At 42.3% G+C, this 17,488-nt stretch overlaps 1 protein-coding gene across 4 annotated transcripts in view; it reads right to left on the minus strand.

The window, feature by feature from the left end:
• Nucleotides 1-11,039: 11,039 nt before the first annotated feature.
• Nucleotides 11,040-17,488, minus strand: part of LOC134357362 (uncharacterized) — a 41,834-nt gene continuing 35,385 nt past the window's right edge. For 3 of the 4 annotated variants that reach the window (XM_063068833.1, XM_063068834.1, XM_063068835.1), the window contains 2 exons: nt 14,059-14,593; nt 11,040-11,377 (listed from right to left, as the gene is read on the minus strand). In XM_063068833.1, the coding sequence (XP_062924903.1) occupies nt 11,175-11,377; nt 14,059-14,593 (738 nt within the window). In that variant the 3' untranslated portion in view covers nt 11,040-11,174. The remainder of the gene's footprint in view (nt 11,378-14,058; nt 14,594-17,488) is intronic. The other variant, XR_010020601.1, reaches the window with a different exon arrangement.

Raw genomic sequence — 17,488 nt, forward strand, 5'->3', positions numbered from 1 at the left:
TGGTAATAAAGGCTACATCAACATTGTCTACTTTCTTACACTCTGAAAATATTCTACTTTGTTTCGATGATCTCAAAATTTCCCACATTACATTTCCTCTGTCATGTTACTGCACCGTAGCTTGTCTATATTTCTTTGAAGCCTCTACATCCTCCTGTATCCGCAATCTGCAGTATCATCAGTAAACTTACAAAAAATTATACTTCATCCCAATGTCAAATCACTAATATACAGTAGATCTTGGATAACTATGGGCCAGCTTTCAATGATACCTTTCTAGTCACAGCCTGCCAGCTTGAGAGCCCAGAAACCAATTGTTGATCAGTGTACATCACCCCCAATGAATGCGCCCAGACTTAATTAAACTTCTGTGGAGGATGTCATCGAAGGCCTCCTTTATGCCAAATAAACTAAATATATTTATCCCTATTCATTTAATTTACCAGTCAAGCCCTCAGACCCTCAATAAAATATACAAATACAAGTTTTCTATCATAAATCCATGTTGATTCTGCCATATCCTATTATTCATTCCAACATGTTCTATTGTCATATCCTTCATTACAGATTCCAGAATTATTTTTTAGACAATCAGTGCTGGAACTAATGTCTGGCTTCCACCATTTACAAAGGGTCCAGATTTTGAGATTAGCAAAGCCTACCATAGAGTGGATATACAATTCTCTGATAATCATTGGTGCTGGATTCCTGGCTTCCAGACACATAAGAAAGAACAACATCCTGCTCATTGGCTAGCATGCCCCGTTATCTCTAGTCAAAAGGCAGTGACATAGCTCCCCAAAATGGTACGGGTCACACTCTGCTCCCCTGGTGCTACGTAAGCCAGCCTATCTGGTGGTCTCCGAATTCTCTGAGACTTCCACACCCCCTCACCTAACTCTTCAGGTTCTGACACTACTGGGGATGCTTCCGGTCTACCTGGCAAGGCCTCCCCCGATCTATCACTGGTGCCCACCTGCAACTTGGACTGGTGCCCACCTGCAACTCTGTCCCGTGGCCAGGCCCCACTTCCTCCCCTGCAGAGTCCCGCTGCCCATAGATAGCCCTCCCCACTTCACCTGACTCAGTGGGAGAAGGGCCAGTAGTCTCTTCCTCAATCAATTGGGAGTTAGCGAAAGGCGGCATATACCACACATCCAGGTCCTCATTCTCTGAATCAGTATCCCTCTCAGGGGTGGGGGCTGACCTATGCTCATCTGCTGTGGGCCCTGCAGTTTCTCCGCAGAGTCTTCTTACTAGGCGTAGGTTCCAAGTCGGGCTCTGAGTCTACCTGCCCCTCTTGTCCCAGGGACTTTGGGACTTGGTGAATGATCCCAGCTTCCTTCAACTTACACAAATGCTGCCGAGCGTCCTCCACCTCTGCTGGGGGGCCAGTCGCTGCAACCTTTCTCTGAACGGGGTATCCTCAGTCATCCAGATAGTGTGACGCGTGCTCTTGGAAAAACCCACATCAAACTCGTCAGTGGAAAAGATACCTTCTAGCTTCAACATCTTCTCTACCAACCTCCTCTTCCAACCCGCAGGAACTGGGGAGTCCTTGAAGTTGAATAACTCAGCGGTCAACTTCCCCCCCTTTTCCAATAGTTTCTCCCTGGCTTCTCTCACAGGGACACGAGACATTACCGTCACCAGGAACAAATGCGCCAGAGCATCCCTCACTTGAAGGCGACTTCCATCTTCGTAGTGTTCCTAACAATCACTACCATCCTGCTTGCCTGTAAAACCGAGGGCTTCTGCAATTCAGACCTCACCAGTACCCCAGCAGGAAATCCTGACTCCCCCTCGTGGTCTTCCAGAGCGTCCAGTAAGAGGGCCTCGCCCTCAGGCACTCCAGGAAATTTGGGGGTCCCCATCACTCTCACTACTTCCCTGGGCCATACTACCATTGGCTTCGACTGGGTGAACCACACAGTTCTTCGTCTAAGTTCGGTATCCAACCTAGTGCAGTCACGCACTTCCTCAAAAGCAGCTTGAAACACTGGGTGAACAGACAATGTTCTCAGAAAGCTCTCACCAGCCTTCTCCTTGCAGGCCCCCATGAGCCTCCTCACAAGAGGGGTGTTGGTCCCTACCAGGATTGAAACGCTGCCCTTCTCAACAGGGTCCGGACAAACCAGCACTAATGTATCAAGGGCCTCAGACACTCCCACATCAGCCTCCAAGAACTCCAACTTCACTGACAAATAACCGTTGTACAGATAATCACTAGCACAATGCCCCCAGATCTCCAGTGCCCCGAATGGGGTTAAGGGTAAATGCTTCAGATACCAGTTATAAATCGAGTGGTACAACAATGTGACCTGCGACACGGTGTCAAGTATGGCTTTGGCATAACTACCCTCTATTCGTAGTGACACACTGGAGCATGGTCCCACTAAGCCTTCAGGAATTGGGCCTTTTGCTTTCGGGGAATATTGCTGGGAACGTGTTCCCCCAGAGATACCAGGCCGTTCCCTCACTGAGTTTCCTCTAAGTTTTCCCAATGACTTTCTCTGCTTAGGTACCCGGGGCTCACTCTCCATCTGGCGTGACACCTGCTGCCAGCAGCCCTCCGCATTGTTCGTCCCCTTGGGGGATCTGCCCCCCCCCGCCATCAGCTCCATCATATGTGGGGGGGGGGGTCTCACCCGCTGATAACAACCAACATACCTCCATTCTCAACTCTGCCACAATCTCCTCTACCGCTCCCCGGGGTAGGTTGTCTGTGGTTACTTCACCACAGGGGACCACTACCGAGGACTGTAACCTGCAGGTGGAGCCCTCCTGCGTTCTCCTCTTCCCGTACCTCTCTGATCAGCTCAACAAAAGATGGAGGGAGGTGTGTCTTATAAGATTGTTGGAAACTCCAAGCAATCAGGTCATGGGACTGGGCGCCCCGGCTATCTGGTCCATTCTTAACTGATCCACCTCAGCTGCCTGAATGACCCCTCTGTGCTGCAAGCAATTTAGCTGCCTCTCTAGCCGAAAAATAAAAGTCAAAAGTTTCTCCCCCTTCTCCTGATACATGTTCTGAAACCCCACCATGAGCTCCATTTAGCTTCCTGTCAGGCCAAAAAGCTTTCCAGTGCTCGCAGTTAATTGCTCATGGTTGCTGACGGCTTTCACAATGTCAGTGGCCCGCCCATTCAAACTTTCAATCAATCTCTGTCATTTTACATCATCAGAGCACTGCCACTCATCTGACAACAGAGAGGTCCGCTCTGCCCAAGTCTCATACTCCTCCTCCCCTTTATGGGTGGGCATTATTCCAGAGAATAGGCAGAGCATGCCATTGCAGGGTCTTTGAACCTGATTTTTCCATTTATTCACCAGAGAGGTAAGGGCAGATACTAACTCAGAATTCTCATTCTCCCCTGGGGGGTGTGGACTAATTAGACATTTCATATCCGACCACTCCTTCCCCTCACTCCCCAGAAACGATAGAATCCTATCTTTGAAATCTCCGCCCCCAGCTACCCTACGTCAGTGCTAATCTGCATTAAAACAAGAGATGCGCCCGCTATTTCATCAAACCTCCGCCCACAAACACAACTTTAACAGTACTTAACAGGCAAATTAACAATTCATCCGGAGTACAAATATCTACCCCACTGGTTCAATGCTCAGGGTAATCACACAGCATCCAACGGAATCAATCCCGGATGAACCCCCACAATTGTAATTCTCACTTCGGCTAGCAGGTTAATATACAGGATGATAGCCCTGGCCCGGCCAAACTTAAGAAATCTTGTTTGGGTGGATGCTGTGCGACGTGTTCCCTGTTATAAATCAGTACCACGAAATAACAAACAGTACACAATATGCAATTAAACGACTGAGCTTTATCATTCTTAATTTGAATACAGGTGTTCCCTGCTTTCCGAACATTCGCTTTACAACATTTCGTTTTTACGAAAGACCTACATAAGTACCTGTTTTTGCTAACCGAAAGAGGATTTTCGCTTTTACAAAAAAAGATGCCCGCTTTAAACTTGTGTTTACCCCAAGAAAGACTACCATGACCATGAAGCCTTCCGCGGGCAGGTGTGTGTGCATGCATGTACCTGTCAATTTTTTTCTACAAATCGGTTTTGGCTCAATCTTCCCGATTCTGGTAAGTGAAACTACACTGTACATACATTATTTCTACTTTATACAGGCTGTGTATTTATCATGTCATTCCTGCCTTTACTATATGTTAGTGTTATTTTAGGTTTTCTGTGCTCTTTGGTATGATTTGGTAGGTTATTTTTTGGGTCTGGGAACGCTCAAAAATTTTTCCCATATAAATCAGTGGTAATTGCTTCTTCGCTTTACACCATTTCGGCCTACGAACGGTTTCATAGGAACTCCCTACCTTGGGATAGCGGGGGAAATCTGTATATGGTTAGTAAAGAAAACAAAAAAGAAAAAGGGCCCATTCTCATGGAACAGTCTATTTTGGAATGTTAGAACTCACTGATAAGGCCGTTTGTCCACCATCGACCTCCTATGATCTTCACTGACCTTTGGACCCTGCTCCAGGTCCACTCCATCCAAGGTCTACCAACTCTCTCCATTCGCGTCTTCCCTCCTCATCTCCCCGGCAAAAGACCCGCAAATTCCCGGCTCCCAGACGCACAAAAAAGAACAACATCCTGCTCATTGGCTAGCATGCCCCGTTATCTCTAGTCATAACCCAAACATTCCTGCTACAGAGAAACCATTACCTCAGCGGTGGAACATTACTGAGAAGCCAGTACATTAGCAGTGAAACCTTACAGCGTGTTACAATATGGTTACAATATTGTCAGCTACTGTCAAAAGTGGAAATTGAGTGCAATAAAGTTGGACTTCACCTAAACGCTAAAAGGATAGAGTACATGGCGTTTAACTGTGACGAAGGTACTCTCAAGACCGTACAGAATGATACCCTTAAGAAAGTCTTTGACTACAAGTACCTCGGGTCAAGAATGATGAGTTCGGAGAAGGACATAAAGATACGGAAGGCGCTGGCGTGGAGGACTATGAACGACATGAAGGAAATCTGGAAGTCGAACCTGACCAGAGGGCTTAAAAAGAGGGTTTTCATAGCAGGCATAGAGTCCATTCTCACGTACGGATGCGAGACGTGGACACTCACCAAGATGTTGCGAAAGTATCTAGATGGTTGTTATACACAAATGCTCAGGATGGCTCTTGACGTGAGTTGGCAGCAGCACATGACGAACGTTGAGTTCTATAACAACCTACTGATGCTCTCCACTAAAATCGAGGCGAGAAGACTGCAACTAGCGGAGCACTGTCTACGCCACCCCGAGCTACCTGCCAGCCTAGTCATCATATGGGAGCCCAAGCACGGGAGGATGAACCCTGGGTGCCCTCCCAAGACTATGGTCAACACTCTCCTAGAAGACAGTGGTGCAGCTAATGTAGATGAACTGAACACACTGATGAGGGAGAGGGAGAAGTGGAGAGTCCGTCATCGTGCCCGACGCTGGCCCCCTGGGCCTGAGTCGACGTAGTAGCAGTAGTACAATATTATCAAATTAATTGGACTCAGAATTCCCACGGCCACCAAGCTAATAAATAAAAAACACAAATTAATACAGTATGAAATATCAAAATTATTAAAATAAGAAATATTTTGGTCTATTTGGAGTCGTTTTCTGAGGTAATTTAAATAAACGTTTAAGCTGTCTTGATTACGCTGGAAAACTATGCTCCTCTGCGGAAGGAATTTCAAAGGATAGAAATGATATTTCCTATAGCACGTAAACATATTGCTCAGATTACTGATGACTAATTTTCATCAGTTTCCTAAACTCTGTTTTCAGGAAGCTAAGTCTAACCAGGTGAGCTGAAGAAGGTAAAACTGAAAGATCTCATGTGAGTACTCCCAGAGTCAGCAATCTAGGTAATTGAGGAGCTTTCATGCCAAATATTAACACATAGGAAATATCAATGCTGGGCTTGACAAGTAAAATAACTCAGTGAATAAGCGCACTTTGTCTTTTATCTCAATTGCAAATTGCTGTCATCTACACAGTAATTGAAAATGTTTAAATGTTGTTATAATTTCCAATTCCAGCCCATGTTCCACTTGCTGTGTATAGTGTCCAAAATTTCTTGATTGTCATATGTTGATTGAACATCTCACTGTAAGCATATTGTGTGGGCAACACCATGTCCGTGTTTTTTCAAAATCAAAACTGACACATTGTCATATCCACAAACCATATTAGCTGCACTCATGGATGTCTAATACGAAAATGGAAGGTAATACTTCAGATACTTCAGGAGCCTTGAACTGCAGATCCATGAAATTCATAGTCCAATGCAGAATCCCTTCCAAATCAATTTGGAAATATATCACCAATTCTTCATCATGCTGGCTCTAAATCTAAAAACATTTTACTTAAAGGCACTGTGAGAGTACTTTCACTAGAAGAATGTTTCAGCACACCATCATCTTGTCAAAGTCAGTTGTAGCTAGCTTTTCAGTGGAGCCCAGAATGACTGTATATTTTTAAAAAAGCAATGCATTGTAAATAATAAACACATACACGCACGTAATTTGGGTACTGTTGAATTTCCCACTCATTGTTTTTACTTTGATTTCAATGAGAAAATTTTAGATAGGTTTTTTTAAACAAATCAAGTAAAATTAATAATAATTGAAAATGCAGTAGAGTGCATTGTAAAATGAATTGTTTCAGATTTGTATGTTAGGAAAATTTATGACATTTGGTTCTGGTGAAATTAATATCATAAGCAATATCACAATTCTATATAAAGGACAAGTTGGTTTCAACCATTCATAGAAATGGACAATCACATGAAAAGCTATTATAGAACATAGAACAGTACAGCACAGTACAGGCCCATCGGCCCACAATGTTGTGCCGACCCTCAAACCCTGCCTCCCATATAAGCCCCCATCTTAGATTCCTCCATATACCTGTCTAGTAGTCTCTTAAACTTCACTAGTGTATCTGCCTCCACCACTGACTCATGCAGTGCATTCCATGCACCAACCACTCTCTGAGTAAAAAACCTTCCTCTAATATCCCCCTTGAACTTCCCACCCCTTACCTTAAAGCCATGTCCTCTTGTATTGAGCACTGGTGCCCTGGGGAAGAGGCGCTGGCTATCTACTCTATCTATTCCTCTTATTATCTTGTACACCTTTATCATGTCTCCTCTCATCCTCCTTCTCTCCAAAGAGTAAAGCCCTAGCTCCCTTAATCTCTGATCATAATGCATACTTTCTAAACCAGGCAGCATCCTGGTAAATCTCCTCTGTACCCTTTCCAATGCTTCCACATCCTTCCTATAGTGAGGTGACCAGAACTGGACACAATACTCCAAGTGGGGCCTAACCTGAGTTTTATAGAGCTGCATCATTACATCGCGACTCTTAAACTCTCTCCCTCGACTTATGAAAGCTAACACCCCATAAGCTTTCTTAACTACCCTATCTACCTGTGAGGCAACACCTGTGTCCCCCAGATGCTCACCCACTGAGAGATCTGTGACCTGACCCGGTTCATTCCCTAGTACTAGATCTAGTATGGCATTCCCCCTGGTCGGCCTGTCCACATACTGTGACAGGAATCCATCCTGGACACACTTAACAAATTCTGCCCCATCTAAACTCTTGGAACTAATCAGGTGCCAATCAATATTAGGGAAGTTAAAGTCACCCATGATAACAACCCTGTTATTTTTGCACCTTTCCAAAATCTGCCTCCCAATCTGCTCCTCTGTATCTCTGCTGCTACCAGGGGGCCTATAGAATACCCCCCGTAGAGTAACTGCTCCCTTCCTGTTCCTGACTTCCACCCATATTGACTCAAAAGAGGATCCCGCTACATTACCCACCCTTTCTGTAGCTGTAATAGTATCCCTGACCAGTAATGCCACCCCTCCTCCCCTTTTTCCACCCTCTCTATCCCTTTTAAAGCACTGAAATCCAGGAATATTGAGAATCCATTCCTGCCCTGGTGCCAGCCAAGTCTCTGTAATGGCCACTACATCATAATTCCATGTATGTATCCAAGCTCTCAGTTCATCACCCTTGTTCCTGATGCTTCTTGCATTGAGGTACACACATTTCAGCCCTTCTACCTTACTGTCTTTACACCGTTTATTCTGCTTCTCTTTCCTCAAAGCCTCTCTGTATGTTAGATCTGGCTTTACTCCATGCACTTTTTTCACTGCTCTATCGCTCTGGGTCCCATCCCCCTCGCAAATTAGTTTAAACCCTCCAGAACCATGCTAGCAAACCTACCTGCAAGGATATTGCTCCCCCTCGAGTTCAGGTGCAACCCATCCAATCTGTACAGGTCCCACCTTCCCCAGAAGAGATCCCAATGATCTAAAAATCTAAAACCCTGCTCCCTGCACCAACTCCTCAGCCACGCATTCAATTGCCATCTCCTCCAATTCTTACCATCTCTGTCACGTAGCTCTGGCAGCAATCCTGAGAACGTTACCCTTGAGGTCCTGTTCTTCAGCCTTCTGCCTAATTCCCGAAACTCACACTTCAGGACCTCATCCCTCTTGCTGCCTATGTCGTTGGTCCCAACATGTATCACGACTTCTGGTTGCTTTCCCTCTCGTACCAGGATGTCGTGCACCCGGTCAGAGACATCCCGGACCCTGGCACCCGGGAGGCAACAAACCATGCGGGTGTCCCTCTCACATCCACAAAATCTCCTGTCTGCTCCCCTGACTATAGAGTCTCTAATGACGACAGCTCTCCTCTTCTCCGTCCCACCCTTCTGCACCACAGGGTCAGACTCAGTGCCGGAGGCCCTGCCACTGTGGCTCACACCGTGTCCCCGCCGACAGATTCCAGGACAGTAAACTTATTATTCGGGGGAATGGCTACAGGGGTGCTCTGCACTACCTGTCTGCTCACCTTCACTTACCCCCCCTGACTGTCACCCAACAACCTGCTTCCGACAGCCTAGGTGTGACTACCTCCCTGTAGCTCTCAGCTATGACTGCCTAATTCTCCATTATGAGTCAAAGGTCATCCAGCTGCTGCTCCCGATTCCTTACATGGTCTTCCAGATTGCCCAGCCGTATGCACTTCTGGCAGATGTGACTCTGCGGGAGAGGGGAGTTCCTCCAAGACTGCCACATCTCACATGAGAGGCACATCACCGACTCAGGAGACGTTGTAAAAACTAACTGCGAGCTAGCTTGTCCTCCGCCTCTTCTCATCGAAGCCTCTCAAGTCAAAGCTTCAAAGTTCCACTCCTTCACTGGCCCACTCACGCTCTGGCCACTTCACTTGAGCTATCCCTCTATTTATCTGTTTGAGCTTTTCAAAATGTTTGGTCACCTGACCTCGACTGCCCAATCAGCTGCTTTTTGCTGAGTCTGAGCTATTCAAACGCAAACAACAGGAATTCTGCAGATGCTGGAAATTCAAGCAACATACATCAAAGTTGCTGGTGAACGCAGCAGGCCAAGCAGCATCTATAGGAAGAGGCGCAGTCGACGTTTCAGGCCGAGACCCTTCGTCTGACGAAGGGTCTCGGCCTGAAACGTCGACTGCGCCTCTTCCTATAGATGCTGCTTGGCCTGCTGCGTTCACCAGCAACTTTGATGTATGTTGCCTGAGCTATTCAAATCTTGATTGTCTAATTAACGGCTTACTGCTGATCTATTCAAATCTTGATTGACTTGATTGCACAGACCAACTGCCGAAACTGCTGGAATCTCTTGAGTCAAAGCCTCAAAGCTCCACTCACGCTCTGGCCGCTTTCCACTGGCCACTTCGCTTGAGCTATCCCTCGATTTATCTGTTTGAGCTTTTCAAAATGTTTGGTCACCTGACCTCGACTGCCAAATCAGCTGCTTTCTTGTTTAAGCTGTATTAAACATGTATTTTTAATTAAACTACCACTCCTTGATCACTAAAGAGCAAATATTTGAACAAAATAATGAAAACAAAAGGAAGTCATTGTAAACTGTTCACTCATTGAGCCTAATCTGCCATTAAGTACCATCAGGCCTGATCCTCTATCTCAGCAGTATAGTCCTGTGCTCTTCCCATACCCCTTAATGATTTTTGTGCTTGGAAATCTATATATATGTATCCTATAAATTGATATCCACCAGTAGCAGAGAAATCCACAGGCTTACCACCCTCTCAGTGAAGCATTTTGTCTTTATCTCAGTTCTAAATATCTCACTCATATCCTGAGAGTGTGACCCCGTAATTCTATATGCCTCACACAATGGAAACATCCTGCATCCAGTCTATTCAGCCCTACAGAAAATTGTATGATTCAAGAGATCTCTGTTTATATGACAATCTCACCATTTCAGAAATTAGTCTGGAGAATCTTTGTTGCACTTCCTCAATGGCAAACACTATGGGCAAATTTTATGCTTTTATCCAAGATAACCAGTATTTGTAGATTTTTTTTTGTTTCTGCATTATTGATGTTTTACTCAATTTTAGTGTCAAGGAGCCAATGAAAGTGATGAGAGTGGTGCAAAACATTAAATCCACAGTTTTGTTATAAAATAATTAAGGAGCAAAGAAAAGATTCTGTTTTTTTTTGGTCCTATATATACTCCATCTGATTGCACAGTAAAGTTGTTAAAATTAAGTTAAAATTAGTGCTTTAAAGGAGAAGGAAAATAGAAATATTTGTAGTTTTGAACATTACAACTGAAATAGACCCCATACTAACAACTTGCATCACTGGATAATGATAAATTGTAAGCTCCTGGGCCAATTTTATCTTTCCAAGTTGAAGAACTGAGGTTGGTGTAGGTTGGAACTTCCTCATTAAAGCATAGGAGAATGAGAGATGATCTCATACAGGTGTATAAAATTATGAAAGGCATATACAGGGTGAATGCACAGTATTTCTCCTAGGATTAGACAAACGTGTGTTGCAGCCAATCAATATACTCTCCACGACACGTCTATAGAGGTTTGTCAAAGTTTTAGATGTCATGCTGAATCTTCACAAACTCCTAATGAAGTAGAGGTGCTGCCGTGCTTTCTTCCTACCTCCGTATCCCAGAAATATGGTACAACAGACAACAGTGTGAAATGTTCCTTGGTTTAAAATAAGAAATTTACCAGACAATTCAGATTTTCAAAGAACTATAGTTTATTATTTGATCAAATAAAATGAAAGGGATCAGATGAAATGTGTACTCTAGAACTTTTCTATATATTTATTGCCTTTACAAATCAAAGGAACAGGAAGAGCTTCTTTATCCTGTCTCCCTATTGGTATGGGTTGTAATACACATTTATGTTTTTCTGCTACCATTTCAGAAGCTCTTTTGTTCAAAGATTTTTTGAATAGCTTCATCTGCAAATCTTCTAAATCAATAAATGGTTCATGGCGTGGTGCTCCTGAAAGTAAATGCAAACACCATAATTTAGGGAATGACTCTGGGCTTCTCCTCTATAATCACTCAATTGAATGGAATAATTTGGCTGAAAGAGGAATTGAAAAGTAATTTTGTGTATCCAGGTTCCCTCCAATCTTGTATTGAAGTTATGTCAGTCAATTTACAAACTCCAAACTAAAACTTCAAAATGAAAGCTGAGACATTCAGGAATTCACATTACAAAAAATGAGAGGCTAGTATTTTTGAAATGCATAAAGATGGACAAATCCCTAAGGCCTGACCAAATGTGTCCTAGGGCATTTGGGAAAGTAGGAGAAGAATCACTAGAACCCTGCCAGAGATATTTCTCAGGTGAGGTGCCATAAGAATGGAGGGCAGATATTACAGTGGATTCTGGTTAATTGAGACAGCTGCTTATTTGGAACATCTCTAACAAAAACTAATCAAGAAAATAATTGAGATTCCCTTCATTTATTTGGGACTCCATGCTGCTTATTTGGATCAGGGGACTGTTGCCAAACAGTTTCTAACTAGCATCAGTTACATGCACTTGTGTGGCTGTTAGGCACTACTCCGTGTTTGGAGTGAACAGTTTTTTAAGTAGTGTCAGTTGCGAGTACTTGTGTTCAAAAAACAATGATTTATGTCACTGATAGTTGATGAGAAATAAGCAGCAAGACAATTCAGAACCGTTTTGTTCACTGCGCTTTCAAGCATTCAGTATTAGATATTCCAGAAACAGCCAGCAGTGAAAATGAAACAATTTCACTACTTCAATAAGTTAGGAACTATGAAGAATTTGAAGGTATCGACAATCATCTTGAATATTACAATGAAATTGAACATTTAGAGGATGCATTGTATGAAGTCTATTATCTGCAGTATGTGTCTGCACTGATTCTGGTGAATGCAGCAGGCCAGGCAACATCTCTAGAGGTGCTGCCTGGCTTGCTGCGTTCACCAGCAACTTTGATGCGTGTTGTTTGAATTTCCAGCATCTGCAGAATTCCTCATGTCTGTACTGATTCTGTTCATTTACCTTCAATCAAAAGAACACAGGAACCTACACTGGATGAATTCCTCCATTGATAAATATCAGGACCCAATACACAGTTTTATAGTACTGTAGTGGTATTATCAATGTTCTAATTTGTTCTGTATTTCATTTAAATACATAATTTGTTACTCAGTTAAACAGTAGTTTGTCTTTTTTTATACTTTTAAAATATTCCCATTAAACTTTGGCTGGTTGGGGCAAAATGTACCAATTAACTGCAATCCTCTGTATTGTGCTTTTATTTTAGGAGGGCTGCAGGGACAAACAGGAAACTACCATCAGGGATGGGAAAATTACTAGAGAGAATTCTGAGAGACGGGATCTACCTGAATTTCAAAAGGCAAAGGCTGATAGGTAATTGTTAGCTTGGGCATGTGTGTGGGAAGGCATCATCTTATGAATTAGGTTGAGTTTTGAAGAGGTGACCAAGAGGATTGACAAGGGCAAAGCACTAGATACTGTCTACATGGACTTTGGCATTGTGTTTGACAAGGTCCCACATGGTAGGCTGGTCCAAAAGGTTAGACAATGTGGGATCCAGGATCAGCTTACCAATTGAATACAAAATTGGTTTAGTGGAAAGACTCAGATAGTGTTTGAGGGTTGTTTTTCAGATTGAAGGCCTGTGTCTTATGCCACAGGGATCAGTGCTGGGTCCACTGGTGTTTGTCATCTATATTAAAGATTTACATGAGAATGTAGTTGGCATGGTTTGCAAGTCTGCGGATGACAACAAAATTGGTGGTATAATGGAAAGTGAAATGATCACCTATGATTACAATAGGATTTGGATCATCTGGAAAACTGAGCCAAAGAATGGAGGTGGAATATAACTTGGACAAGTGCAAAGTGTTGCATTTTGAGAAGTTAAAGCAAGACAGGACTTAAGCAGTAAATGGCAGAGACCTGGAGAATATTTTAGAACAGAGAGACCTAGGAATGCAAATACATAGTTTCATGAAAATGGCAACATAGATCAATAGGATGCTGAAAAAGGTGTTTGGCACTGAGTACAAGAATTGGTACATAATACTACAACTATATGAGAGGTAGTTAAGACCACACTTACTGTGTGCAGTTCTGGTCATCTAGATTTAAGGAGGATGTCATTTAGCTAGAAAGGTTGCAGAAAAGATCCACAAGGTTCTTTGCTAGACTGGAAGGTTTGAATTATAAGGATAGGCTATTTTTCACCCACCCCCCCACCCCCTGGCATGTAAGCAATGGTGGCCTGATAGATCTACAGTTTATAAAACTATGGGGAGTATAGATAAGGGAAATAGGTTCACAATCCTTTTCCTAGGATAGGGGAATCTGAAACTATAAGGCATAGATTTATCGTGAGATGGGAGAGATTTAAAGAGGATCTCGGGGCAACTTTTTCACACAGTGAGTGGTGTGTATGTGGAAAGAAGTACCAGAAGAAGTTATTGACAGAGGTTGACAATGATATTTAAAAGACCTTTGCAACAGGAACGTGGATAGAAAAATTTTATAGGGATATGGACCAAATGCAGGCAAATGGGACTAGCTCAGGTAGGTAACTTGGTCAGCCTACTTGGACAAATTGGACAGAGGGCCTGCTTCCACACTGTGTAAGTCTATGATCCTAACTCCACGCTTACCTGCTAGTGTTGACCGTTGAATGTGTAGATGGAATGAAGATGATTTGCTGTTTAATACAGAGCTTCGAACTGGATATGTTTTGTCAAGTGATACCCTTCTTTTCTTCATTTTTTTTTGTGAAAATAGCATTGAGAGGGATTGTGGCGTGTGTTCACGTACCATAGATTTTTTCTTTGATTGCTTAATCCCGTGATCAAATTGGTTATCAAGTTTTGTGAGCCAGTCATATTGCAGTTTGGGTTTTTGTGTGGCCTGTGGATTTTTATACATTTTGAGTCTGGTCATGTTGCATTCAAAAGTGCTTCGTGGAGGGCACTTTATAAGTATAGTTCTTTTGGGTGAAGTAATTCCAATAGTTCTGTTTCCCAGTGATTTTTCATCTTTGGTAAGTTGACTCTGATGGGTAGTTTGTTTCTCTGTCGTGAGTAGCAGGACCTTTTCTCCTTTTGTTACTTTTCCTGCACGTTTCTGTTCACTGTAAGGCTTTGGTTGTCCTGCAGTTAACCGTTCAATGGCAAGTAATAACTCTGACACCTAAAGACAAATACAAACTGGGTTTCCATTAACTGAAATCTTGAAGAGATCAACTTTCCTGATATTGTCATTTTTAACAACTGTTGTAACACTATTGTATTTTAGGTTACCTAGCAACAAATCCAACTACAACAGATAAGAAACTTCACACCAACTGCTTAAGTTTCTGAAAAATATGCATTTAAGTAATATACTATGTTGTACATTTTGTTCCCATGCTCTACAATTTGCACCTTAAATCCATTTGATAAATTACATCATACTCTAGTATGCCCTTAAACCTCCTTTGGCTTAATGTCAAACTTTGTGTAATTAAGTTTTCAAAATAAACAAAAGTATAAAAGTTTAGTTAAATATATTTCAACTGAACAGGACTTTATCGGTCCAGTTTAGTGAGAACAATGACTTACTCGATGATCTTTAAATGGAGGTAAAGACAAAGTGTCTTCACTTCTTGTGTGACCTCTAGTAATGTGACACATTCATATCTATCGGTGGCATTTTTCTTCTATGACTGTGGACCATATTTTAAGCCTGGATTTATAAAAACTCATTTAAGATGTTTGCTCAGAATGGTCTATGGATAAACTGAGTGCCAGGATCAATTCTGGTTGATGCAAAATAAACAAACATTATTTGACTGTGATGATATATAAGCCATCAAAAACAATAGGCATGGTGATGGCATATTAAGGTGGAAGTTAAAACATTGGCCCAGAAATTTAATTATGTCCTGAGAACAAAGTGAAATCAATTTGACTTTCATTAAAATACAGGTAGGACTAGTACAAATAACAATTTAAAGGAAGACCTGCTGTATTGCTGAAGTTTTAGATATTTATTTAGTGGCATATACACTCTATGGCCACTTTATTAGGTATGGGTGTATGTTTGCGGTCTTCTGCTGCTAGCCCATCCACTTCAAGGTTCAACACGTGCACACCACTGATGTAACGTGTGGTTATTTGTAGTGTCACCTTCCAATCTGCCCATTCTCTCATTAACAAGGCATTTGCCCACAGAACTGCTGCTCACTGAATGTTATTTTTGATTTTCGCTCCTTCCTCTGTAAACTCTAGAGACTGCTCTGTGTGAAAACCCCAGGAGATCAGCAGTTCCTGAGATGCTCAAACCACTCCCTCTGGCACCAACAATCATTCCACGATCAAAGTCACTTGGATCACATTCCTCTGGGTTCCCCCCCCTCCCCCTTTTCCTTCTCTCTGGGCCTCCTGTCCCATGATCCTCTCATATCCCTTTTGCCAATCACCTGTCCAGCTCTTGGCTCCATCCCTCCCCCTCCTGTCTTCTCCTATCATTTTGGATCTCCCCCTCCCCCTCCCACTTTCAAATCTCTTACTAGCTCTTCCTTCAGTTAGTCCTGACGAAGGGTCTCGGCCTGAAACGTCGACTGTACCTCTTCCTAGAGATGCTGCCTGGCCTGCTGCGTTCACCAGCAACTTTGATGTGTTTTGCTTGAATTTCCAGCATCTGCAGAATTCCTCGTGTTTACGTCTTCCCCATTCTGATGTTTAGTCTGAACAACTGAACCTCTTGACCATGCCTACATTGAGTTGCTGCCACATGGTTGGCTGATTAGATATTTGCATTAATAAGCAGGTGTACAAGTATACATAAGGAAGTGGCCACTGAGTATACATTGTGATTATATCTTTATTTAGAACTAAACATAGTAATTTGTATTCTAATTCTCTAGTCATTTTATAGACACCCCTTAAAACAAAACATGATTTTGGGATTTGGGTTATGTTCTAGTGTACCAAACTTAAAAACAAACAAATTTCTGGAGGAGATCACCAGTTATTATTTCATTTAATGTTTCCACATCCAGTTTACATCTTATACAAAACTAATATCCTTCAAACTATGTTTTTCTCTGTTAAACTTGAACTTGTCAAAAGTACCACTCATCTCCAGTTACCAATGCCTAAAGATGCTTCATCTTAACGTGCTTCATTATTAAGTTTACAATTATGGAGTTCTGTCCATATATTACCAAAATGTCAAAAGCTGACAGAATGAAATGTTTTAATATTCAAAGTTCAAAAACTTCTTTGTACCAGGTCTCTTTGATTAACTTCCCAAGAAGATACTTAAGGCAATTATTTTTCATGACAGTTCTATCACTGGAAATGGTTTAGTGGTACTCCAATATATCAATCATTACATAGGCTTTCTGCAGTTAAATTTCATTGTCCTTATTCATAAGATAGTGTTTTAGTACAGTTGAATTTCGTATGGAGCATGAACTGCCTTAGTGCTTGGCCTACTCAATTACTATAACTTCAGCAGAAACCCTGTTGATGTGTACAGATAGTTCATTGTTCTACTGAAGTTAGACATACATGAACATTCAGTGTGAAGAATCTAACATTTAAACTTTTATTCCTACTTAATTGAGAGGCACACTTTAAAAAAAAACTACTTCCAAAATGATAAATTACATTCGGAATGCATTTCAGTTTAACTTTGCATTATTTTTTTTTTCTTCATTTCACTGCTGGAATTGTTGATGAGATGTTCTGTGACACATACTTTAGTAGCTATATTTTTTTTGTAAATGAGTTGTTGTCTCCCTTCATTTGTTTATTACATTAGTGCTTCATGTTTGAGGGTTATGGCTGGAACTGTACTTTAAGTTGTGTGTATTAGGCCTCAGGTAGACCTAGTTTTCATTCAGGATGGTCATTTATTGCAAATGAGATTTCAGACTCCCACTGGATCTCTTATTTTGAGATAAAAAAAAAGGGGTGAATACTTATTTCAGTGATAGGGCCTGGGCACCAGTTACTTACTACACCAATATACTGGCACAGGCTTCTGATTTGCAATGAGTGTGCATGTTTTATCTGTCGTATTGGAGATATAAATGCT

This window comes from Mobula hypostoma, chromosome 16 (assembly GCF_963921235.1).
Source record: "Mobula hypostoma chromosome 16, sMobHyp1.1, whole genome shotgun sequence".
Lineage (NCBI taxonomy): Eukaryota > Metazoa > Chordata > Chondrichthyes > Myliobatiformes > Myliobatidae > Mobula > Mobula hypostoma.